The sequence below is a fragment of the Gymnodraco acuticeps genome, unplaced genomic scaffold, assembly GCF_902827175.1.
Source record: "Gymnodraco acuticeps unplaced genomic scaffold, fGymAcu1.1, whole genome shotgun sequence".
NCBI classification, from domain to species: domain Eukaryota; kingdom Metazoa; phylum Chordata; class Actinopteri; order Perciformes; family Bathydraconidae; genus Gymnodraco; species Gymnodraco acuticeps.
In genome coordinates, this window is record NW_022991667.1 from 409,436 (window position 1) to 436,766 (window position 27,331).

Sequence of the window (27,331 nt, forward strand, 5' to 3'; positions counted from 1 at the left end):
TTGTTTGAGGGCATTTGCTCCAACTTCTGATGCTGCCGCCTCATTCCCTTCAATATTAATAGAAAAGTATTGATTAGTCAGCACCAGTCAATATTTGCGTTTTGTTCCCATGACATGTTATGCAATTACAAGCAACCTATGTTTATGCTTTCAAAATCACTCAAACATCCATAATGTGTAGACTCGAGACACTACCCAAACCAGGTACACTTTCCTTCACATCTATGTGTTCGTATATATTGTGATTTTCTGAAAACATCTAGCTTAAGAATGCAATTCAATACAGCTGCATGGACGTGATGATGACTAAAGCACATGTTGAGAACATTTTCATTATGATGATGGGTTATCTATCTCATGCATGATCCAAGTCTCTAGAGGTTTATTAGCAGCATATAGTAGCAGAATTACATCAGTGATTGTCCAGAAGGTCAAATAAGCAGTGTTCTGGTGATTGCTGAACAAAGACCGGTGCTGATGAAGATCATAACATATTGAAGAGAAAATCAGCTGCTCACTTTGTTCCACTGATTTATTTCGTAACCAAACCATCAATGCACACAACATAAAGACTACAGCTTTTGGAGATTACTACCAAATTGTCTCTAAAAGCCATCCTAGAGGACAATCGATAGGTAAAATAAATTGATAGACGGCCTGTATATATTCAAGGTATTTAAAAACATATGTAGGTAAATATTACATTAATTACAGAGACATTTTATTTATAAACTCAACATTAAAAGATTATTCAAAACAAAAGGAAAGTCTAAAACACTATCTCTAGACACACGCTGTATTTATGAAAACAATTTGTTACATTTGTAGTTACAGTATTTGTTTTAAACAAATACTTTAACTACGCCTAACTCGGTACATATCGGATGTTAAAGGTCACCTATCATGCTATTTTTAGGCAATAGCATAGGTCTCAGATATATAAAAAAATGTAAAAAAACTGCGGCTCATGCGGGACCTAGCAGATGCTGTCTAAAATGCTGCGGTGATGAAACGCAAGGATTATTAGATCAAGGATTATTAGATCAAGGATTATTAGATCAAGGATTATTAGATCAAGGATTATTTCTGAAACAGTATGGAGCTCAAAGGCTTTCTCTCTTGCCGGTTATACCACAAGGTGAGTTCCTTTTTATTTCCTGCTTCTTCACACACATGCTCTCTCGAGTACAGGTTAGCTCTGAGGGTTAGCGATGCTAATGTAAACACCAACCATATTACGTCCAAAACAGTCGGGCATTGTTTCTGATAGCAACGTTTCTGATAGTGCTGTGGGTCCGCCGCCGATATTACGTCATATCGGACGCAAATCTGGTTCAGCTCCGTTGTACCCCCGTTTTTAAAGATTTGGGTACGAAGGAAAAGAGAGAGGGTTTTATTTTCTGACACAACGGGGACACATATTTATCTATAAAAGACATAAAAAAGTGCATTTTGCATGATAGGTCCCCTTTAACTTAACAGCTAGGATTAACTTTTTCTATGAGAGTACTAAAGTAACCTGTGTTCACAGTGTCCAGCTATGAGTTGGCTTAAACATATGTGTGTGCTTAGTTACACTGGTTCCTCTTTAGTTGCAGTCTGCATAACAGGAAGCTAGAAATATGAAGAAAATGAAACATCACTATTTGGACACAGCGGGTCAAACACCGGTTATGTGCAACACTGAATACGACTCACAAGACGCACCAGCCAACATCTCCTTGTAAGGAGATGGCACGAACCAGACGGAGTCAACGGCTGCTGACTCATTGCCTAGGGCCCGCCCAGGAGGGATGCCACCAATTAGAGATATGAAGGGAGGAGCACAACTCCTCCCACAGAATCTGTATGTAAACTGCCCCAATGTTCATGTTCGGCGCTGTCTTCTGACTGACTGTCCTGATACGTATATCACACGGTAGTAGAATTGAGCCCGGAGTACTCTGTATTTTGTACTGTTGCAGAGTACTCTGTATTTTGTATTGTTGCTTTTACCATTAAATCAGCTCATTGCTTATCTCATACCTCGGTGTTCGAGTCCTTTTTCTTGTAACAGACTACTCATCAACGGACGGCGTGGAGCAGAGGTGAACCTTCCAACCACTCGATTGGGTGGCGCTCCAACAGTACTCAAAAACCATTCTAGTATGCTTTGGAAAATGGACCACAGTCATGTTAAATGTATATGTGGTGTGTAGCTAATGAAGTATATCATGTAAAATCAAGGGCATGGTCCTTCTGAGATTCTATTCAGAGCATTTAAACTAAAACTGGGTTGTAAAGGAGCTCTAAAAACGCTCCAGAGAGTACGGTGTGTAACTTTGTCTCTGCCTCCATTACATTTTCATTTGCTGTAGGCAATTGAAATTCTAAAAGACCTTTCACCAAAAGTTACAGGGTTGCCTTTCTCCATTGTCTCTGTGGGGGCACTGATACACTTTCTCTCTGTTCATCTCCTCAATCTTCATCTCCAGTGCCCCCCCCCTGTCACCCTTCTCCCTCCCTCCGGACACTTATCCTGCTGCAGCTTCCTTTTTTCAGGCTCTGCTGACAATTCTCTATATAACCTGAGTTCCCTAATACACCATTCTGCAAAAGTTCAGGGTTATCTGTCTCTCTGATTGTTTGGCCTTCATCCAAAGACAGCAGAAGATCCGCTGCATTAGCATCACTTGAGTCACTGCTTTGTGCTGACTTCGGAGCGACTGGTTTAATGTTTGATAACGTATGCAGTGGTTACTTGATCTTAAAATAACTGTAACATAAAATCGAATCATTTAGCAGCATGTGAGGCGGATGATGGTGGGAGGATGAAGGGTGGGAGTTCCCATGTTCAGTGCTTGATGCGTCTGATCATACATTTCCATTTCTGGTAGCGACGCAGTTTATCCCCCAGTCTAGACTTTTATCAACTTGACCTCTTTGATCTTTTTCATTTCGATTGAAGCCTGTAGCCAAAAGCCTTTGCAACCCACTGGAGTTCTGCTAGCTCTGCAGCAGGCAGAGTCCGTCTGGTTCTGCAGCAGTGTGAGTTTGAACACAGATGTGTGAGTTTGAACACAGATGTGTCAGTGTATCATTTAGGATCACGGGCCAGAGAATAATGCTGGCCAGCTTTCTACAAATTTAAAAATCTTCACTGCCGATTAAGAAATGTTTTACTTCCCACAAATAATTATTTGAGGTGAGAGCTTGTTGCTTTTTTATTTTCTTCCTTCTCCAAATATCTTAAAGGATACTTTCACATGTGTCTCCTGTGTTTCCAATGCAATGTAGTGTAAAAGTCGTCATGCTATACAAATGTATTCTTAAGTTTGGCACTGGAGGTAAAAGTATGAAGATGATTTACCTAAGTACAAGTAAAAGTATCAATACAATAGTGTAAACATACAATTTGTGTGGTAGGAGTGGCGCCTTACACATATTCAGTAAACTCAGAAGTACAATAATATCATTGCTAAAATGCAGACAAATTTCTCCTGGGCATATAATATATTCTTATATTTTACATGATTGGATTTTTAACAATGGTGCATTATTTTCAAAATAGATCTAGTTGTAATGCTGTAGTGTTGGTAAGCTTAAGTTTTAACAATGCATTCATTCAATTACAATTCTAAGCTAATTGTTTAGGCTAAGTACAGATACAAATCTTACAGTATGAGTAAGATGTAGAGTGCAAGTATCGTTTTTCAAGACAAAATTGCAAAACTATCCTTTTATTCCACCAGCTTCGCTTGTATTTGACTGAGTAAAGTATAATATGTACCTCAGTCTTACAAGTTGAGTCATATAGTGCAGTTTGTTCCCAATCTTTAACCGCTAAGTTCCTGAAGAATCCCTCCTGGATGAGTCAATCAGAATCATACTGAATGCTTAAAAATAAATACTACTTCCTGTTATATTTCAAGGCTGCTAGGAAGAAATATCCAGTGAGTCAATGAAGTGGGCTAGCCTAAACTCATGCATCAGCTTGTATCAGCAAGGTGTGAGTCTGCTGGCCCGGGGCATTGCACACATCAGATAAAGGAGAAGCTTTGCCATATGGGAAATATATATGTGAGATATTTCTAAGGAACGGACTATGTATAGATCAGCTGTGTATCTGTCACATAAAGTATCTCACATACAACTGATCTGACTATTAATAAGTATATAAATATTATGATATGAGAAGGGATACCGCTTACCTTTTGGATATCGTAATATTGCAGTCGTTTTTTCCCTGGTTTTAAACGCTGCATTACAGTAAAGTGATGTGTTTTTACCAAACTGCTCTATATGTACTATTTCCTTTTACCTGTTTAGTCTTTAAATCTAATTACTGATGATTACTTTATCAAAGGTAAAGTCAGCAATATTGTTATAATATCGATTTCAAGGTATTTGTTAAAGAAAATATTAGAATACTTTGTTTTCTTCAAGTTGTCTAGCCCTAGTATCAACTGCCTCTGCTTCATGCATTTATAACATAGCATTGATTATTTGGGGCACTGAGAATAGGTATTGACTTGCATTTTGAAGCAAATATCTCACACTGATAATCCTGATGGAAAAGCACGACTAAAATGTTGTTAACAGTCTAACGGAGACATTTTCAGATACAATATCTGACATGTCTCAAACTTCCGCCGCCTGTCACCTTTGTCCCAGCGAATAACTTCTGTCAGCTGTCAACAACACAACAACAACACAGTCTTTTATCACAATGTTTTTGCAGTAAGCTTGTCTTGATAAGAATCATAGAGGTGTCTCCCTGAATACAGCTCAACACTTAAATAAACACAAAGATGCTTTTTTTTCCTCCATGTATCTGCTTTTGTTCGAGGGCATACGCACTTTGTATGGCCTACATGCCGCTGGCTCCGGTGAGGATCCTGAGCAGACAGGACATTCGTCATACTCTTCTCTGTTCTCTTTATGTGCACACAGACTTCACAGATCTCATGGCAGAATGACAGGGTATATAATATTGCTGCTGCAGAGGACAGCAGCACAGATCTGCCACTGGAGGACACAACCTGCAGGCCATCCTGACCTCTCTCCCCCCCCCCCCCCCTATTTTGGTTCTTGGCTCTGGCTGTGAAGCTTAACCTGTGTGTCCTCCATGATCATCTGCAGTGCTGTTCCCCAGCAGCTGTCTTTACAATGAGAGTAAATATGGGATTATCTTGTAACAGACACGGTAATTCTCCATCTGTAGTTTTAATTTGAATGGTTTCACTTTGAGGGTTTTCTGAATATCCTAATTACATTACATGACTCCATTCTTGATCAGTATTCTCTGCAGTTACTTTCAGTGGATGTGTTTTCTTGTGTACTCACACACAGGTAGGTTCAGCCTGCTGGTGGTGTTCAGTCAGGGAGGGAAACGTTCTGGTACAAAAGAACAACCTGAATTTACAGAGCGCCAATGCCCCCCTGTGGTCTGCAGTGAGACATGATGAGAGTCCTCACATCACCCAGAGCCATAAATGGTAACTTTTCTAAGTCTCTTTTCCAGACAGATTTACCTTTACCCATAGCCATTCTAAAAATACTAACGCAAATTACAAATACGTGACACTCCTCTCAATATTTCACATGATGCCACCTTTATGGTTTTGTTTTAATATTAAGTTATTTTTCACATTTTGGTTGTTTAATTCTAAAATAAGTATTATGTTCATATTTAATGACATATTACATATGTATATACTATATGTTATAATGCATCTTCCTTAAGCCTCTTCTGTTTTTCATCCATTCGATTAATGCAATTGTTTGAATTGAAAACATATAAATCACAGATACGACAGGCAACACATTTATTTAATTGTTAAGTCAACACAATTTGACTATCAATAAAAAATAAGAAAGAAATCTGAACGTATTAAAAAATATTCATTACAAATATAAAATATAGATAGAACAAACAAAACTTGAGACAGTTGTAAAAAAAAATGTATAACAACTCATGTCATAAATGTACTTGTTGTTTCAGTTGTTAAAGTTAAAGTTATGTGATTCTTGATATGGCTTCATGTTATATGTATAGACTAATTAAGTGCACATTAAGTGATGTCATTAACGTTATAAATAAAGATTGTATATTATATTATGCTGCAATTCAAATAATTAACTAAATATGATTGTGATTAACTTCTTATTTTTAGATTTCTTCAATTACTTGTTATATATTAGGATGTGATGATGCAAGTAATTATATTGTTATGTTTTGAGATGAATGCCGAGGATGCTGAGTTTTGAAAAACAGGAAATGTCTTTGTGTGGAGCTGGGACAGCCAGGGAGTAATATGTCACAGCAGCAGACTCTGGAAGGAATTAAAGAGAGGGCTCAGTTTGTCTTCACCATAAGTCTCTCTGTCCCTCGCTTTCTGCCTCCTCACCAGTGTTGGAGAACATCAACAGTTGTGTCCCTTGGTGGTTGTTTCCTTGCCTTTCGCTTTCCCTAATTAGCATGTGCGGCAAGGCAACACATGTGCTCTCACAGCAACAGAAGACCTAAAGCTAATTGACAGGAACTGCATGTGAGATCACTTCAAAAACATCATCAAAGAAAACAATTGCACGTAGTCCATCTCAGTGTCCCTGAATTAGAAAATGATAATGCTTTGAGGCTTTATCCACAAAACAGCATCCTCCCTGCTCTATTATCATGAGCCTGAGCTCACAAATATTCACAAAATATCTTAGTAAACATCTGTGTATAGGTGTGCCCCGGTGTCAATATTATTTTTAGATTTGTCAGTGAAAAGCCAAATATGATAAATGTGAGTCGACAGAAATAACACACCAACACTGCATCCAAACAAACATTGTTTGTTTGTCGGATGCAAAGGGATTTTAGGAAAAGGTTGGCCACAGTATGATGCATCCATAAGGGAAACATTTTCTCCCCATACTTTATTTTTCTTTTATGGCTGTCACTGATTTGGACCATCCCCAAACCCTTAGGATGTCTATAGCTAAATGCCAACTCTGAAGAGAGAATACGGTGTTTGGAATATTGCCTTCATACGTTTGTCAAAAGAGAATCTGAATCAAAGATAATGTCTGTATTTTCGACTGAGTCCTTTGGGAGAACTGCGCCCCCACTAGGGTTGAAAGAGAGTCTGAGAACTGTTTCTGTGGCCTAGAATTAGCATTTCACTTTTTACTGTGTTGAAAATAAAGTTCCATTTCGGCTTTTTTGTGTTGTGCAGAGAGATGAAAGATTTAAAGGGGACCTATCATACAAAATGCACTTTTGTACGTCTTTTATACATGAATATGTGTCCCCGGTGTTCCAGGGAACTCACCAAGTGTCAGAAAACACAACCCTCTCTATTTTCCTCCATACCCAAATCTCTAAAAAAGGGGCTGCAACAGATCTGATACAGACTGATCCAGATTTGAACACTTTATTGACGTCAGTAAAGTGGCGCTACGGCTATTGGTCAATTCTCCACCTATCAGGGGAATGAGAGGTTGGGCCACGGCCGGCCATTGCTGCTCGAAAGCGCTGGAGACGCTGTAGTACATATGCCAGGCCTGTAAGTGGCGATGTAGTCTGCCACAAAAGCAGCGAAGAAGACTTCCCTTGCATGGTTGCCATGGTTGCCCTTCTGTTTATTCTCCGCTGTGGCTCTTTTTCTCGCTCCCCGAGGCAAGCGTTTGCGTCTCCTGCTTTAAAACAAATGAATAATGACTCTATAATCATATGTAAGGGATAATGTGCAGCGATGCGGTCATTATGGGGAAAAGAACACCGACAGGCTGATCAGGTTTGAAAACATCGTTGCTTGCTTTAAAAGTAGCACAATTCATGATGTCAAACCTTGGAAAGTATCTAGATATCCCTGCCCTAATGCCAAAGTAACTGGCAACTGAATATGTGTCGCCGTTTGATTTCTATGTCTGGACCGCTGCTTAAAAAGGAGGGTTTCTGACCCGTTACTTCTCTTCTTACTTCTATAAGAATAAAACACGGTGGACGGAGATCTCTTTTTCTCCCCCTCTTCTGACAGCCCAGCAGCTGATCTCAGAGCACGCTCCCCTCTCCTGCAGGGGGCGTGGTCAGCTGCACAGAATCAGCCCCCTGCAAAAACAGCTCTGGAAAGAGCAAATAGAGCGAAATGAGGCATGGCTAAAATGCAGGATCTGTTTGGTATTTTGAAAAAAAAACTATATTTATATATTTTATATAGGTATGGCCCTACAATATATTGTTCAAATATAGCATGATAGGTGTCCTTTAAGTAGTGAAAAATGTCACTTTATTTTCAATAGCCGATTGTAGCACCTGTTTCTTCTGAGAATTTGTAGCACAAGCATTCTCATCTTTGTCTTTAGGGGTCAGCCTCCCAACGGTTGACTTTATTCTGCTGCACAAGAAATGAGAGTGCTCACTGTTTCAATAAGTAGATCAGTTCTTCTGCTATCAATGTGAGAAGGTGGATTTATTTATATATAGCCGATATAAGATTTAGTCATACTGTGAACCCTTGATGTTATTATAAGTCCTTGGTTATATTCATACGTTTTTCACCAGTATTTAGCCTGAAAGTTGCTCAAGGCCATGAAAGGGATGTTCAATAAGCCTTACAATGTCTAATCTAACTAATCCAAAAATGTGCATTTCTCTACAAAAATGTGCTAAGCTCTACCTTGCAATAGGCACACCATTTATTTAATTTATTATTAACTTCTTTCAGTCATCTTTTTGTAAATCAATAATTTGAGAAGTAAACAAAAGTAGAATATCCAGTGCAGAAAAAAATCTCACCAGTATGCCCGAAGAAAACAAACTTTCTTCTCTCATCGATTTAACTTTCAACTCTGAGAAGTTAAACTCTGCAGCACTACTTGACAAGCTTATTTTATATATATACATATATATATATATACATTTATATATATATATATATATATATATATATATATATATATATAAAATGGGATCTGAATGGCATATTATGGACACACACTATTATAGTCGTTTTCCTGTGAGAACATATAATGAGGCCTATAGTGTCAAGAAGTCATCACAACATTGCAGTATGTAGCTGCTGTTGATGGTAGCAGCATCATCAGCATGAGCCATATGTTTAGCAGGCTGTTAATCAGAGCTGCCGCTGAAGAAAAGCAGAGCAGCCAAGCAGTCATTTACAAATAAAACGTTTGATGTTAAAAGGCTGTCAAAAATTCGGACACTGATTATATACTCTGATTAAATATCGCTATAATACTTTTTTATAGCTAGATGTTATATGTGCTTGGGCATATGTATTATGATTATCATGAGATACACAAAATGATAAATACCCCTATGATCTGGAAAACACCTATGTAGTCCAACATGGAGGGACTAGGAAAGAGCTTCTTAACCCAGGTCATTAGGGTAAACTCTCACCTCTGTACATCCTTGGCCTTGTGTAGGTAAATTATCTCCTGTAAATCATCCGTCCACCCTGCTTAATGATTTGCATTTTTGCACTCAAGTGTGAACACAATGTCATTATAGGGCCTTTTTTACAATTGTGACATATGTACATTTTACATGTTTAAATACTGAAAAATTACACAGCCCATAGACATGCTAACAGACATGTCAATACATTTAGCCCACTGTAAAACCGAATGAGTATAGGCCTACTTTATATTTACATGTATATCCTTATTTTACTTTTTATAATTTAGGCTGTTATACATTTGGCACTTTTAGAACAGCCCTACGTTTACAAATTAACAAAAATAACAAAATAACTTTTGAACTGACTCAAAATATTATACATATGTCTGTGACATTTAATCATTTTTCTTGTTTTGGTCAAACGAGTCTCATGTCCAGTAGCCTACGTTTTTCAATGTTGGTGTTGTGTACCCTTTCATAAAGAAATATAAATTAAACATTTTTCTATTCAGGTTTTACGTTTTTTCATTGTTTATACATTATCCTTTATTATATCGATTACATGTTTTACATTAGTAGTGATGTCTAGAAAAATTAGTTTTACTTTGAAAAGCACAACCGGAGGTACATTCAGCTTTTTCCGATTTTGCTGTCAACCGGCTCCCAAATTCGCTCAACTTTCTTTCTTTAAATAGCGAAGTAACTCTTTTTTGTCGTAACAACATTATGCTTCGCATTGTATCTGACCTGTGGGTTATTTGACAACAACGTGTTAATCTTATACATTAACCTTAATATCCCACTTCCTGTAATTGAAACTAACTTCTCGGGCTAGCGTTAGCTGAGTTAGCAGACCTCTCCATGGCCCCTCTCCGGGTCCTATGTATTCACGGTTACCGGCAGAACGGCAGCTCGTTCCGGGAGAAGACGGGAGCTCTGCGGAAGCTGCTGAAGAAACACGTGGAGCTCGTTTACATGAGCGCACCGCACAGTGTGCAGCAAGCCAGCAGTGAAGGTGAGTTATCATCTGCCTCCAACCAAAACACTGTGTAGGTGTTGGTAGAAGAAGCTAGTTGTGTTAAAGTTCAGAGGTTTACATGACGAGCCTGTTTTCACTTGCTGTTAAAGAGTGTTCTACAATGAACCCTAAAGGAGTTACACGGACATAGTTATACATGAGGCATAGTAATAATAATGCAAAGGGAGAGCCAAATACAAAGCAGATGAATAAAGTTAGTGATAGGCATACAGTGAACATTGCTATTATGTTTCATCCATTATAAATACATTATTAGATACAACAAGTAGGACAATCTATTACAAGACAATTCTTTAATGAATCGACCTCCACCTTGGCTTAAATCATCTGGCTTTTATGCAAACCATTGTAAAATTTTGCAAATTTTAACTGCATTTGGCACTCATAAATATACAGATTCAAAAAGTATTAAAATGACAGAATATTAAAACATTAACTTGTTTCATGAGCTGCACAAGTTTGAATTTAAATTCCAAGATTCATTTACAGAGGATAAATACAATTCCTGTCTACACTTGGTCCAATTTTTTTTTAATTATAATAATTTAACGCAGCAGAATAACCACTTTCTTCTTATCTACTATCAAAAGCTCCAGAGAAGGATAATGGTCTAGGTTCTGGACCCGGAGGGGACGAGGGCTCCAGGGGTTGGTGGTTTTCTGACGTCCAGGCTCGGAGTTTCAGCGCTCAGCAGCAGTGTGAGGAGAGCCTGGGGCTGGATGACAGCGTGGCGGCTGTGAGGGAAGCTGTGAGGGTCCAGGGTCCGTTTGATGGCATCCTGGGCTTCAGTCAGGGAGCAGCTTTTGTAGCCATGTTGTGCTCTCTTCAGGAGCACAAACTGGAGCCAGATTTCAGCTTCCACTTTGCCATCCTTGTCGCTGGTTTCCCAAGTGCATGTAAGGAACACCAACAATTCTACAACCCTCCCCTCCAGATCCCCTCCCTGCATGTGTTTGGACTGGAAGACCGAGTCATCCCTGACTGCATGAGCAGGGAGCTCCTTCCCTCCTTCCAAGACCCTCAGGTCCTCACTCATCCTGGGGGTCATTTTGTTCCTGCTGCGTCCACCCACAGACAAGCCTACCAGGACTTTTTCAAGAGGTTCCAGTGAGCAACGAGGTCACAGAAACCCAGGTGCTGAATAAATTAATGGCTGTGAATTAAACTCAAGAATGTTGATTATTTAATGATCAGAAAAGTCCTGTGATCAGGGCCGGCCCTGACCAATTTGCTGCCCTAGGCAAGATTTTAGCTGGCGCCCCCCACCCCCCCCCTGCAGACACTCACTATGACTCGCGCATGCATGCACGTGCACGGTTGTGGCATGACCACCAAAACAGAAAGATATGGACACAAGATGTGTGCAAATGTATTTAGTATCCTATCCATGTGAACATGATTTAAGTGGGGGGTGGACCTAACTTCCTCTAGGGGGGTCCGGGGATGTTTAATATTGAAGTTATAAGCATGAATCTGGTGCACTTTGAGAGCAACATTAAGAGATCTATGGATACATCTCTCAACACCCATTTGAAACAGAACTGTAAACAGATTTTCTTTTTATTTATGGATATTTTACAAATCACTCCCCTTTCAAACTGTATTCTTGTTTATTAATAAGAACTTTTTTTTACTGTCATATAGTATTTCATACTATTATCAGAGCCTCTCAGTCTTTCAGGAAAGAGCTCTCTAAAGCTCTCCCCCTGCGGCCGCTTACAGAGTAAATTCCAATGTTAATAAAAGCTGTATACGTTTTTTGGGAGTTTGATTTATTTTAAATTAACACAAAATTAAAACTAATTGCACACTAAAACCATTATTTCCAAAAAAAGAACTATTTCACATAAACCTCTGTTTTTTACTGGGGCTGGGGCGCCCCCCATAGATTGATGCGCCCTTACGGCCCGTCCACACAGCAGCTTTTGGCGATTTGTCCACCGCTTCCAGCGCGTCTCCGCCCATTGACTTTGAATGGGGATGACGTCACTTTCCCTCGCTTGTCGCCGAATTGCATTGTGGGGGGGCGAGGCGAAGATTTCCAGGATTTCCAGGATGTTCAGGATTCCAAAGTTGAACAATGTTCAACTTTTGAGGCTGAGCTGGAAGCGACAGCCAATCAGATCCGTTTATGCAAATCTGACAGTTCAAGCGCTAGCCAATCAAACCGCGTGCAAGCTGGGAGAACGAGACCCGCAGTTCATTTCTATATTCCACAAAAATGGAGGAGAAGTTAGTTATTGCGGTAGCAAATCACCCGGTTCTTTATGACCAGTCCCTATTTACTTACCGGGATACAAACCGGAGGAACCAGGCATGGGGGGAGGTGGCAGAGACAGTGGGTGAAACTGGTAGGTTTTCGCTTGTTTGGGGATTTTATATCCAGTTTACTTCGTTGCTAGTTTACTTTGTTGCTAGCAAGCATAGACAGTATCATTAGCCAGCATGGAATGTAGCATAAAATAGCACCATAAACATTAATCTCATAAATGTTCAAAATGTTAAAAAAATAAATGTTCATCATAGCCCTTCCTATTTGACAATAGTGTAGAAGAACAGGGTTTTTTTGCTTTGTATGTCGGGGGCGGGATATTCATGTGATATTCATGTGATTGGTTGTTGGTCGCGAAATCCCCAAGCTGTCAGACACGCCCAGCTCCAGGATTTTCAAGATTTGGTCAAAGCTGCTGTGTGGACACACCGTTAGCATTCGCCTATACTGCCTATGCCAAGGGCCGGCCCTGCCTGTGATACCATAATTGATTCCAGATGCGCGCTGGGCCTTAATGCCAAGTTCAAACTCATGACCACGATACTTTGGAAGTACTTCTGATCTAATCATTTCTGCTGTCTTTCTCAGGTAAAATGTCTTGTAACAGACAAATAAATTAAGTGACAATTGTTTATGTATTGTATTCTGGTCTCTGTCTCCTTTGTGGATTGTGTAATTAATTTAAAGACACATTTATTGAGACTTTATTGCTCGAGTTGTTACTAATGCATGACGTCAATTTGTGATGGCGGAAAACAAAAGTGTAACTAAGAGCATTCATAGTGACTTTGTTCCAGTAAAGTGCCATATGGGACCAATCCTGTAAGTTCAGTATGTATTTTGGGAACTAGATGTATCAGCGTATTGATAAAATGACTCACTTTACAGGAATATACACAAATGTATTTTCCATTTGTTTTTGCCATTCTGCATATTCCATATTCTCCACACATTCTCCCCTTTTAGAAAAACAACACCACACCAGAAGAGGGCTGAAATATTTATGTTCTCGTGATTGAGAAAAGTTATGACAGGAATTTTATATCAGAGGCAGAGCCACAGTGGAAACCTTGAATCAAGTAACGTGTTGCATAACAGATCCTTGCACGCTGCTCTACTTGTGTAGTACTGTAACATTCCTTGGACAATTTAACCAAATGAAAATGTTGGATTCTTAAACATATCAATGTGGTTACTGAGTCATTTTCCCCCCATGTTGAAGTTACATATGAGCATTACATATATATCAGCTGTGGTGAAGCATCTCAATGATTGGTGTAGCTGTTTTGCTTACAGGGATACATGAAGTTGTTACCTCATCTGGGAGTTACAGGTTTATACACTCACTCAAATGCACAGAGTTCAGGGACGTGCTGTTCTTTTATAGCTGAAGCATGTGCACCTCAGACTGCACTCATCCGATTGTTTCCAGATGTGTGTGCTCTCCTTCCTACCTCTTTCTATCCCTCTTTTCACTTTCATCTCCCATTGGCATACATCAATTCGAACTCTCCTCAACATCCGCCTCCTTTTCACATCTTGTATGTCATCAGCTTTAAGCGAAATACCTTATTTCATGTCTGCTATTATGACATGGCCACACATATTTGTCTAGACATTTCAAAATGATCCAACAATTACAAAACGGTGGTTTGTTATTTGCCTTGCTCACATTCCACTCTTAACAACTTGAGGATCAACTTCTTACTTTCTGTCTTGATCTGTATAATGGTACCTGTTCAAACACCTCCCTTACACTCACACATGCTTACATCATAGCTATGTGGTCTCGTTTCACCGTCAGAACTCTCACTCATTGTCTTCTGCGCTCCCCTGTGGCCCTTGTGTCCCTCCAAGACCTCACAGCAGAAACACTCAAACACATGGTTTTGATAACAAGTAGAGACGAATGGAGAGAGTGAGCGAACGAGGGAAACGGTGAAAGAAAAACACAGAGGGTCACTCTTGCCAGTAAGTTTTACAACAGAGCCGTGACTCCCTTCTCAGGAATCCATCCCCCTGTTGCACAACAACCGGGAAATAATGGAATGGGAGACAGATGAGGGTGGAGTTATCCTCTCTGCCTCCCTCTCTCCCCCTCTGGCTGTTGTGGTTAAAAAGTGAGAGTAAGGGTACTTTAAAGTTTTCGCCTGCGATTAAAAGGACCACTTTTTTCCCCTCTTCCCCCGCTGGAGTACAAGGGATGGAGCAGAGGGCAAAGGGGGGGTGTCAGAGCACAGATGGGAGACGGAAGGAGGGGAGGGGCCACGAGTTGAGTGTGTCTATATAAGACTTGCACTCAAACTCCGAAGAGCCTGGTCATCCCACGGCCCAGACTCGTCCAGACAAAGTTGACCAACTTCTGACTATCGCTTCCACTACTGACAGCTCCCACAGTGGAATAATCTCTGACATTCATCAGTGGATTTGAGATCACCTGGCCTACCATTTTTGGATTTACCTGCATTTTCACCTTTTTTTTTGTGTGTATGTCGTCCGGTAATCTACCATCTTCTGATACCATGGACCTGATGAAGACAGAGGGACTGATGTGTCATTTTGAGTTTTAACCCGCTATTTCAAACCTGTACAAATTGAATCAACGCATGTCTGCATGTGTGTGTTCCTGATGTGGAGTTAAATTGTTATGTTGTTGCAGATGGATGTGATGTAACATCATGTTGGAGGTTTTCCAGAGGTATGGCTCCAGTATCACATGGGTTAAGGCAGGCCTCTCTTTTTCCTGTGTGTGTGGGATGGTGTGTTTGTCTGTGACTAGGAGTGCATGGGCTCCTGCATAGAACAATGAATGTGAAAGCTGGTAAGATATGCAGCGTGTTTGATGTGTGTTGACATATTAAAGAGGGAACAAGGGGAGTATATTTAGCGTTGTCAGTCTAATCGCTATTTAAAGAACGCACAAAGGCATGAAAGTCAGCTGATGGTAGCTAATGACATGAAACTACACAGTGAATAAATCTATGCTGCAGTGTTAATGTGATATCTTTGCCCAGACAGTGGGTAGAGGGGGTGTGAGTGTGTGTTCATGCGTGGCTGTGTATCTCCATATGGGTGTGATTTGTTATTTCATACTTGTATACTGACACACATCTTGTTTCGCTCTGCTTGGTGTTTTTTTGCGTTCATGTGGACAAAAAGTACTTTAGTTTGTGCCAAAACTGTCAAATGTAACGTTATCTCTTTCTGTCTTTCCTACTGATTTAAGACAGACAACTTATTGGAAGGTCCTTCCACCTGGAAAAATGTCCTGTTAAAAGTTATCTTTTTGATATCGTGCAACATCCTGCATGTGAACTGAACCAGTTCAATGTGGGTGTGTCCGGTCAAACTTTGTATACAATATATAACTTTGCTCAGGAGCGGTGTCCAGGTTGCCTGAGGAGGTGAAGAGGTGACCTGAGGACACAGCTCAGGCTGTCTGAAGTTAGGGCAGCGGCCGTTTGATATATGATGTCATAGTCTTTTTTCTGCTTGTGTGCTTTTTTTAGAGGCTGTGGCTGCCGGGCCCTGGCGAGGACAGCTGTGGTTTGGCTGTACTTAAAGTTGCCTTACGGACACTACTGGGGTAAATATTAGTCACTGTGACCATGGAGGAGGACTGTGGTAGAGTCTAGATTAGAGGGAGAGAGAGAACAAGGCATGTCTTGGCTCTCATATCCCCCAGAATATGTGAATGCTGTTGCACAATCATGTTTGGTTTCAGAAAACGATCAAGAATTTGAAGGCGGAAAAGGGATGTTTTTTGTAATTTGCTATCAAGAGCCTTTGCTCTGTTTGTGTAGCACAATATTACCAGAGGATCACGATGCAGACTTAAAAAAGTTAAACAAGAATACCATCGAATCAGAATTCCTATTTAAGCAATGACCATCAGAGATTGCGTGTGTGTGTGTGTTTGCGTCAGATAACTTGACTTCTCAGCCCTGAACAGTAAGAGTTTATGTGCTGTTGTTAATCTGTCAGCACATGAGCCTTTACGGTGCAGGGAAGCAGACGACCAACATCTTTGTTTATCTTTTCTTTCCTTGTCTTTAGTCCCTCAGCACACAGCAATATCTTACCACTTCTAAATATCACAGATAAGTGATGGCAGAGGATGCAGTGTGGATTAAAGTATTTTGTGCTTGAACTTCTTTAATTTGTAGGTAATATGCTTTGTGATCCGTAGTGATAACTTGATATGCCTCATTCGATTGTATCACTCTAAAGGTGTCAATTGGCATATTGTTATGTCATGAAAAACCTTTTTTGGAACCATTGTCTATGTGCTAATTGTCTTCCTGCGTCACTATAATAAGCTGACAACATGAACCTTTAGTTTGACTTCATCTCAACTGTATAGGACATCTGAAAGTTTAGAAAGCTCAAATGTAAACGTGTTGTTCAGACCTTAAATAACACCACCATCTGTTGCATCAACGACTGAACACCAACACAACTCATTATTGAAAGGCAGCAACAAAAACAAAAACAAAAAGTTCATTTTTTATTGTATTTTATTTGTATTTAATCAGGCACAGGTTTTGCTCTAAAATGTTTCTGCTAGAATAAAGTTGAGTAGCTATTTTCTGTGAGCAGTTGGCAGAGACACATCTTGACCTGCAGAGGGCAGACTAGCTCTGGATATCATAGAGTAGTGCTTGAAAGTGAGTGGGCCAAGGACTAGTGCATTCTTTGTGTGTGAGTGTTTGTTGTGAGCATGGTGAAGGTGTGTATCTGCATGTGTTTATGCATCTGATTGAAGCCTAATGTGTGGTTTATGGTTTATGTGGTTTATGTGGTTTTATGCAGGTTACATAGTTTGGAGGTTTCAGTGTGTGCTCTTTGCATTAATTATTGTTCTCAATGTGTAAACCATAAAGAAACACTTCCAACACATGTATACCTAATAAAGTAAGAGTGAAAAGCATATGTGTCATTGCGTGCTTATTTGGTAAACTTTCTATCAAAGTGCATCCATCATGTTTATCATTTTGATATTACATAGAAATACAACACTTGTTTGTTTTTTCTATCATAGGAATTGTGCAGAAAAGTCAGTTTGACAACTGTACATGAATGGGTGAGTGATCTCTGACCTTTCTAAATGAGAGGTGAATTTCAACATTAAAACCAAATGCAAACATAATTTGTAACTGTCACTTAACTTATTGTATTTCCTTTTTCCTTCCGGGTGTCACCTGCCCCTAACGACCATGGCTGTAGACTGTTACCATGGTGCTGTTGCTAGAGTAACAATCTAAAGCCACGGTCGCCATGGAGACAGCAGGGTGGAGGAGGAGCTGGTGTTGGCATGGTAACTGGAAACTGCAAGGTCTCATTGGTTTGAGCGTGAACATTACGCACTTACATGGTGTAGGACTCCCCCAATGCAAGCCCACACAGGTTTCCTTCCTCAGCAGGGGAGAGAGGGAGAGAACCTCTAACACACAAAGTGTACTGAACAGTTTTCCATGGCGATTTCATTTCCTTTAGGTTGACGTCACTACGGCATGGCTGCATGTTCATGTTGTCTTGAGCTTGGTGTTTGGTGCATTCATTGCCAGGCTTCAGTAGCCATGACTGTAGACTGTTACTGTACTGCGACGCTGTATAAGCAGTAAGCAGTCTAAAGCCAAGGTGCTGATGCTCTGGCCAAGTCAGGAGGACGGGACGAGATGGGCAAACACTTCACGAAACCTGCATCAGCAAAAACAGGAGAGTCTATTGGTAAAACAGTCTTGAATAACACCTCACACAATTCCCAAGAGGTGAAAGCTGATCAATACAGCCCTCGGTGGCCAGAGGTCTCCCAGTGACCTACATAGTAATCACAGGCAGACTGCACTGAGTAAGATGATGAATCATTTTATTATTTTCTTAAATAAAATGTATTTGTTTTTGGTCCATTTCTGCATGTGCAATAACTTTACAACACAACATGTTGCTTACTAAAACGTAAGGTGAAGACTTTCCTAAATTGGCTTTAACTGCTATGCTCTGAACTGGGACAGAATGTAAAATAAGAATTAATTTTATATATATATATTTTTGTTGTATATCAAATATCTTATGTAACTTAAAGTCTCAATCCTGGTCTCTTACCAAAGAATAATGTGAGGGGAAAAAAACATGGCTGCAGTTATGTAAGACTAAAGTCTAAAAACAATGTATTTAACCATGGTTATGTTTTTTTTATTTACAGATGACTGGAACTGAGCAGGCAATCAGAAATAATGTTTCAAACAATCAATGAATCCTCTTACTCTCACTGATCGGCCTGTCAAGCAAAGGTTAAACATGTAATGTGTTAACATTTATATAATGTCAACCAATAAAATAAAATGTTTTAGCTAATTTTTAAACTAATATAGAAACATGCATTTTAAAAAGCTATTGCATTAGGCATCATCCGCCCACTGTTTTCCTGTCTGCCCTGACCTATTTAGTGTTGATGTATGCAAGTGTGTGTCAATGGGACAAAAAGGGAGAGGGAGAGAGAGAACTAACTTTGAGTTATGCAAGAAGAGGAACTTTTTTTTTTATAATTGCCCCTTTAACTTGAAAATAGCTGATTTTATTTGCTGATTACTCATTTCAAATCACTGGTCAATTACAGGGGTCGTTTCAAAGCTATATCATGTTAAACAGTCTAACCGCTAACTCTGAAAGAACTAGGACATTAACTTACAACAGCAAATCATGTATGTCTACCACCAGAACACTATAACCATTCGAAGGATATTTCACGAACAAAGCTAAATGGCATCTCGACAAGCACATATATTGTTAAACTAGAGTTATATCCTTGAATAAGCTCGATGTCTCTTGTTAATACGGGTGTTTCTGCAACATGTTCCCTCTCATCTGTGTTTCAGCACCGCAGCACTGGGACAGCGACACAGCGGCTCGGTGCTGTCCGCGGTGCTGAAGCGGAGAACGATTCGAATATTTTTCAAATACAAGTAGCCATAACTATATATTACATCTATGCAATACAATTCTAAACGTTTTTCTCTCACTACAAAGTTTAGCCTTGGTTTCTTAACTGGAACAGCCTCTGCAGTCTCTCATTATAGAATAGATGTGTGTCAGGTGACGAGCACCGTCACGCTCTCACTGCTCTGCAAGAGGGGCACGAGTATATGACGTCACATCTGAGCCATCCAATCGGCGCGATTCCCATTCTGCCGCCTGTCTTATCAGAGCGCGTGGGCAGTGGCTGGGTCTGGCTCGGTTTCTATGGCACCGGGAGAAACTGCTCGGCTTGACGAGCGTCCAGTGAAATAAGCAAGTAATGAGAAAAAGTGAGCTGTGAACATGTGCCTGGACCCTGGTGGATTTTCACTCTTTTCTTTGTATTTTATTCATACAAAAGGCTCATAATAAGAAAAGAAAAAACTGTAATTTCTTAAAACCCAGCATGGGTGCTGTATGATATTAAGCAATCAGTTAAAAATGATGAACAAGGTTTATAAAAAGGCTGCTCTGGATGAATACACAATATTGTATCATAACAGGTGTTCAACAATATATTCTCTAGAATCTAGAGTCTAGATCATTTATTGTACTACTACAGTATCTCAGGTCTCTTTCTTAACATTGCCTGATCAAAGTCTGTGCAACAGTAGCAACAACAGCGAGTTGTGAATGAACAAGGGCTTTCATTGACTCGCTCCACCCACTCCTCCCTCATGTTGTCCGCGCACGAGCCTCTCACATTGCGCATTCACACCCACGCACGCCAGAGGATCACACTGCAGTGTGCGCGTGCGTGCGTGCCTGCTATGACTTTAAATGGGTTATAGTAGGTGACTGCGCATCATCTGCAAAGTGCGCAAGAGTGACGCAGGGCTGACTTCACTGCCTGACGACGTCATAGAACTGAGACTGAAAAACGTTAAAGGAAACGCCGACCGGAAGCGAGTGAAGGGGAGGGAGGGGAGAAAGGGGGAGGGAGGGGACAAAGGGGGGGGGGGGTCGAGTGGTGTACCGCCACCGGAAGAAAGAGTTGGCTATAATGTCATCACTATCGCCGGAAACCTCCCGGTGCCACGCGCTCCGGAGGATTTAGAGGGGTTGTTGAGGAACACCCCGACCTCCACACTCCCCTGACTCCCCCCCCCCCCCCCCCAACCTGCTCATACAGAAACCTACACACACATTAGAGCCCAGAAGACGTGTGTGTTTCTCTATCTGAGCACATGTCCGTGTACATTGCACAGTGGCATTTGCACAAGTTAAAAGCGAACAGCGGGTCCAGTGCTGCCTAGTGACCACCAACACAGAGTCTACATTATCAACTGTGAACCAGATGCAACCTGTTTGACAGGTGAACAAACATATTGGATGATTTATAGATGTATAAATATGACGTTTTTAATTCGAAGATAAAAAAATATATATATATTTTAGGCGAATTTTGTGTGTCTTTTATGAGATTTTCTTTTTTCAGCTTGCTGGCTCAATGCTGCCCACATGGGAGAGAAAATGAGTCACACTGCAGCAACTTCTAACCGGAGAAGAAAGATGGGGATAGAGTCAGTCAAAGCAAACTGTGGGGCTTCTTAAACCCCATTCGAACTTAAAATAAGAAATGATATATCTCCCCTCCCATGATTGGGATGTAACAACATCTGCTCTGTAGAAGAATAAATGTAACTTACCTCAGACAAAGTTCCCTGTGTGGCTGCGGCTCCTTGCTGGAAAAAAATGTTTGGCTCTCTTAACTCGCTGTCTTCATCCACATGAATCTGAGCCACGCTGTCTTTGCACTGAGGCTGCCGTCCCTCTTCTCCAAAGTCTCTTCCCATACAGACCGGGCTCTCCCATCAACCCTAGGCTTTTTATAGAGATCCCGTAGTAACTAGTAGAGGGAGGGAGAGAGGGAGAGCTCATTCAAAGATTCACCTACACATGTACGCGCGTATCCCACGTCATTGAGCGGAGTGCAGCTAGGGGGAGGAAAAAGTATATCCTGAATCACTGTCTTTAAAAAGAATGATGAAAATAGTTTTGTTGTGTTTATGGCTTTTTGGCTATATTTGAAGTGTCAAATATTAAAAGCTCTTCTGAGAATGTTGCTCTCTAAAACATTTGGAGTCTCTGAGGTACTCGTTAGTGACTTGAATCGTATTTCCACGATCTCCTTATAACAGCATATATATCATAAGTATCTCCAGTTAAATTCGCAGAGGATGCATTTCACATTGTCACATTTTTCTGCCAAGAAGACATGTGCTTCACTCAGAGGAAGGTGTTGCTTTGGCGATGATATTATTATCAGTTCAAGTTGATCATTTGTTAAAATATTCGAAAATCAGTCAAGCAGATCATTTTTGCAACCATTTTACAGACTAAATTCTCTCTCGTTGTATTGGAGAATATATATTTGTTTTAATGTATTCCTAAAGCTGACAGTCGAGTATGTTCCAAATGTGTTAACCAACTAATAATAGCGATGAGTAAATCGTGATGTTTAGATGTAGTGGTGATTCACAGCAGCTGCCTGCTCAGAGTGACATAAAATATTTGGTGCAGTGCACAGTTTTTTTATACTGATGTAATTTCAGAAATAAAATGTGGTCCAAATAGCCAACCGAGATTCCAAATAAGCTGTAGAAACTTCGAAAGAGACATGACAGGACTGTTGCGTAAATCAACCCCGACACCGTTGAGCTCACAATGTTCACTCAGGAAACAATTGGGGGAGACCCTTGTGCGTAAAGAAGTGTGTCAGACGGACGTAGGCGTGAGCACTGAGAGAGAGTCTCCTGCTGTAAGTTAGACGCAGAACTTAAAATATTTATTTTTCAAAATGTCCTTTTGAGTTGAAGAAGCCCAGAGTCACATGCTAGAGTGGAAGTGGAAATAAACCCTTTATGGCCCTGCGTTCCTCCTAACACTCGCCAGGTGAGGATTATGATCCGGCACACACACACACACACACACACACACACACACACACACACACACACACACACACACACACACACACACACACACACACACACACACACACACACACACACACACACACACACACACACACCACACACACACACACACCACACACACACACACACACACACACACACACACACACACACACACACACTGGATTTTCAAAATAAATGTAAGTTGTAATTCAAATAACATTTTAAGTAAAACTCAATTAAGCATTTCCAATACATCTCGAGGCTTTATGATTTTGAATGTGTCTGTTACGTCCCGACTAGGGGAAGAGGAAAGCAACACACACCAGATTGGAATTGGTAATAATTATAAATGGCTTTATTATAAACGGGTGAAACAAAATGGCCAAAAGGGCGCAAGTTTACATAAACAACCAAACAAAGGTAGGACTCTTAAAAAGGAGTCTGTGTACATACAAAGAAATAACACTCTCACACTAAATAAGGAACTAAACAAAACCTCACTTTAAAAGTGGTACAACTAACACGAAGAATAATTATATACAAACACACAGCTAAACTAAAGGCAACAGTCACAAAAACCTATACTCTAAACAATATGTAAACTACTCTAACTAAGCTACTCTAGGCACTACTAACACACAATACCACACAAGTTAACCACAGAACGAAAAGCAAGTAGCGAGAGGCGTCTGTTCACTCAACAGACCCCTCCAGAGTGATGATTGTCCCCAGCTTTGTAGTTGTCAACAGCAGGTGTGCACCGGCTGTGCGTTGCGATTGGAGTGCGTCGGGCTCGGCGTGCTCCAAACACAATCTTCAGGGGGCGGACCAGGAGATGGCAGCCAATCACGACAGGGCAATCGCACAGCTCATTTACATGCAACACACATTAGGCGCATTCACACTGCGGTACTTTTCCCACAAAGGTTCATGTGAACTTAGTTCATGTGAACTCTTTAGTTCGCATGAACTAAGTACAGATCGCGTTCACACTGGAAAAAGTCCCTGGGGGAGGATTAGGCAAATGAAGCCGCTGACGTCACTTGTTCTTCTTCTGCTTTGGGTTTACTGGCAGGCCGCAAACCACTTCACGGCGTATACTGCCGCCCAAAGTCCCCGGCCGGAAGTCTAATGCTAATGCGAGGATAATAAAATGGCGGCTTCACAAAACTTTTTGGGAGTTTTACGGGGCGTGGTTTGCAATCCGCCCAGCCAATCAGAAATATAGCTCTTTTCTCACAAAAGAGCCGCTCGAAAGTCCCTGCTCTCTAGCAGTGACTTTCGTGGGGGTAAAAAGGTTCACATGAACTAATTTTAGTACCGGCTCTTTTTGGTGTGAACGCGATAAAAGAGTTCACATGAACCTTTGTGGGAAAAGTACCGCAGTGTGAATGCGCCTATTAACACAGTTAAGAGAACCAGGAATTCAGCAGCCGTAACAGTGCCACAGAATGCAGAATCAGACATAACTTAAATGTTATCAAGAGCAAGTTCAATCTCCAAGGTGGGATGTGAGAAGTTATGATTAATAATGTGAACAAGTATAATGTAATTTATTAAGTTGAACAACATTTCAGTGGTACATTGTTTCAGTTTGTGAATGAATGAATGACCACCTCATTAAAATAAACAGCAGGGAACACTGTAGTGATGATGTGCTGCTTGAGATCCTCTTTATTCATCACCACTACTACTTCTTCCTCCCCCTTCTGTTTCTCAAGGTTATCAAGGTCACCCCCGCTGAGTGTTCACGTCATCCGTGAAGAGGCTGCCAGGACTCCAGAAAATAAGAATCCAGAATTTCCTGAGCTTGATTTTGTTTTTAACCTTGAGGGTTATCTGTGCAGCACAGGGGTTACAATCTCTTTTATTCATTATCTGTACTCTGTATATACCCTAACATCCCCTGTTTAATTATGACCATGGTTGTTCCATTCCTCCCTGTCTGTGTAATATACAAACACATGGCCATATGTGAACAGACATTTCCATTTGAAGGGGTTATTTTCTTTGATATATAGATTATGAGCAGTTTAGATATTTCAATACTTGAGAATTAGTAATTTTTTCACACAACTCAAACATTGTTAACAAGAAATTAAAATAAAAGGGTTAATAATACAGATGTTTGTTTAAATATGATCAACTTTTTGAAAGCATTGGTTGATTTGCAGATGTATTCATAACCATAAAATGCAGCATATTGTTTTCAAGGGATTACATATTTGCTTGTATGGATGTCAGAAAGATGACGCAAAATGATGTATTGATTGTTGCTCACTCCACTCGTGACTTTAAAATCTACATCCCCCCTAGAGGCAACCCACTGGGGTACGTTTTTACACTCATCAGAAGAAAACAATCCTTGCAGCAGGATAAGAAATCAACAAAACACCCACAAGTGCAACTTTTTCTAACACTGTTGTTAGATTTTGGTCAGTGGCTTGTGCTCTACTTTTCAGAGTGAACTTGCCTCAGAAATACTTGCAAAAAGAGGAGGAGTGTGAATCTCTCAGAAATGTAGAATCTCCAATGACTGCATCCAAAGAGTGGCATACATGTGCTGACGTGTGGTGGAGGGTAAGCAGTGTGCAAGTGTGTGCACAAGCATACACAATCCAATTCCCTCACACTACACCCCACATGAATATGCAAGCAGGAGGGATGAATGACGGAAAATGTGTGAATGAAGAAGTTGCTCACTTACTCCCTCCCCAATCTTACAGTCCCTCTCATTACTGGCCTCATGTTGCCGTAAAAACACACATTCACACACTCTAACAGGATCACATAGTTTCTCTTCTGTATCTTAAATGTTATCATTTGTTGGCGTAACCCGTATGCGACTTGTTTTGCCCGCACTCAACAACACATTAGGATGCAGATTATTTACTGTTCAAATCTTTTATCTGTCATACCCAGTTGTTGGCTCGCTCTGTATCTCCTCATCTGTATGCCAAACAGAGACTGCAGTCAGATGAGAGAGAAAGAAACCCAAATTCATCCCTCCAATAAACTCTCCTCTCTCCTCACGACCGCCTACCTCGCCTTCCCACCTCCCTTTCTCCCATTCTGACTCATACTGACATCCCAGTGAGCCTCCTCTTTCTCCCCCCTCCACCCCATCCCTCCACTCTCATTTGTGTTTTCTCTCCCTTTGATTGCCAAGCTGGCACGAATGCAATTAACAGGGCAAGAGAGAACGAGCAAATGAAAAAAGAAGATAGAGAGGGAGGAGGAGGAGGAGGAGGAGGAGGAGGAGGAGGAGGAGGAGGAGGAGGAGGAGGAGGAGGAGGAGGAGGAGGAGGAGGAGGAGGAGGAGGAGGAGGGGAAAACGTGCCCATAATGAGGATTCCGTCAAAGGAGAGCAGGGGAGGAGGAGTGCGTGAGTGTGGTGGTGGTGGGGGTGTGTGTGTGTGTCGGAGTTAGATGGATGTTTGGAAAGAGTGGGTGGTTATTAGTGAAACCCCTCTCGCCCCCGCGTCGTTACGTCTCCGTGCTCTTCTCTCCTGCAAGATATGTGATGTACCAAACATACACTCACACACAGCAGCAACTCCACATCCACCCCCCCCCCACACACACACACTCACACAGCAGCAACTCCACAGTCCACATCCACCCCCCCCACACACACACACACACACACACACACACACACACACACACACACACACACACACACACACACACACACACACCAAGCAGAGACAACTCATATCTACTCAGAAACTTTAAATATGTGTGTAATGGCGCTCATACTCCCTCTGTGACATGTGTTCCTCTGCCTCTGCAGCCAATTAAATAGCTCCAGATCAATTGACTTATACCTGAGATATACGTGACAACATTATTCCCATGATTACATTAACGGAGCATCTGTGGCAAAGGCTGTCATTTTGCTCAGTCGCTTCGTCTCGTCTAATCCGCTGCAACTCCAACAGTGACTCATACAAAAACTTCACAACATTATGCCAAAGTCATATGGTGAATGTAATTAGCAGGCAATGCCAGCTGTGTGTGTGTGTGTGTGTGTGTGTGTGTGTGTGTGTGTGTGTGTGTGTGTGTGTGTGTGTGTGTGTGTGTGTGTGTGTGTGTGTGTGTGTGCGTGCGTGCGTGCGTGCGTGCGTGCGTGCGTGCGTGCGTGCGTGCGTGCGTGCGTGCGTGCGTGCGTGCGTGTGTGTGTGTGTGTGTTGCTGGGGGATGTCAGTGTTAGAGGGTTCCTCTTTTTGAGTTCAGTATGAGGACCATTTTTCATTGCACATCACCAGGAATATTTTCAGTAGCATATGTGTCTATATGTATGTGTCATAGTCTACACCATGTCCTAATATTGTGTCAACTGTTTATACATTTCCCATTTAAAAAGAAGCAGGAATCTCCATGTGTGTCTTGCATTCAGCTATATGAAAATACAGCTCACTACTGCTCACTGTGGGCCAGTCATCACAGACTCGTGCTGTGCAATCACTTTCATTTCACTGTGTTCCAAGCCTCGTCTCCTATATTAAAAACACTCAGTTAAAGCATGTAGCCCCTCTCACAAAGGCCTGTCTAACTGGTTTATCAGTGGAGGCTACGTTTGAACGCACCATCCTTGGAGTAAAGTTTGTATAGATGCTCAGAACTTTATAGCGAGGGTCCAAACCGAAAATGTAAAAAGATACCATGTACTTGGCTGAATTTGC

General features: G+C 41.0%; 1 protein-coding gene across 1 annotated transcript; it reads left to right on the forward strand.

Annotated features, from left to right (window-relative positions):
- Nucleotides 1-10,029: 10,029 nt before the first annotated feature.
- Nucleotides 10,030-11,760, forward strand: ovca2 (OVCA2 serine hydrolase domain containing). Its single transcript, XM_034198638.1, has 2 exons — nucleotides 10,030-10,409; nucleotides 11,024-11,760. The coding sequence occupies exons 1-2, from the start codon at nucleotides 10,256-10,258 to the stop codon at nucleotides 11,542-11,544; spliced, it is 675 nt and encodes a 224-aa protein (XP_034054529.1). The 5' UTR covers nucleotides 10,030-10,255; the 3' UTR covers nucleotides 11,545-11,760.
- Nucleotides 11,761-27,331: the final 15,571 nt, after the last annotated feature.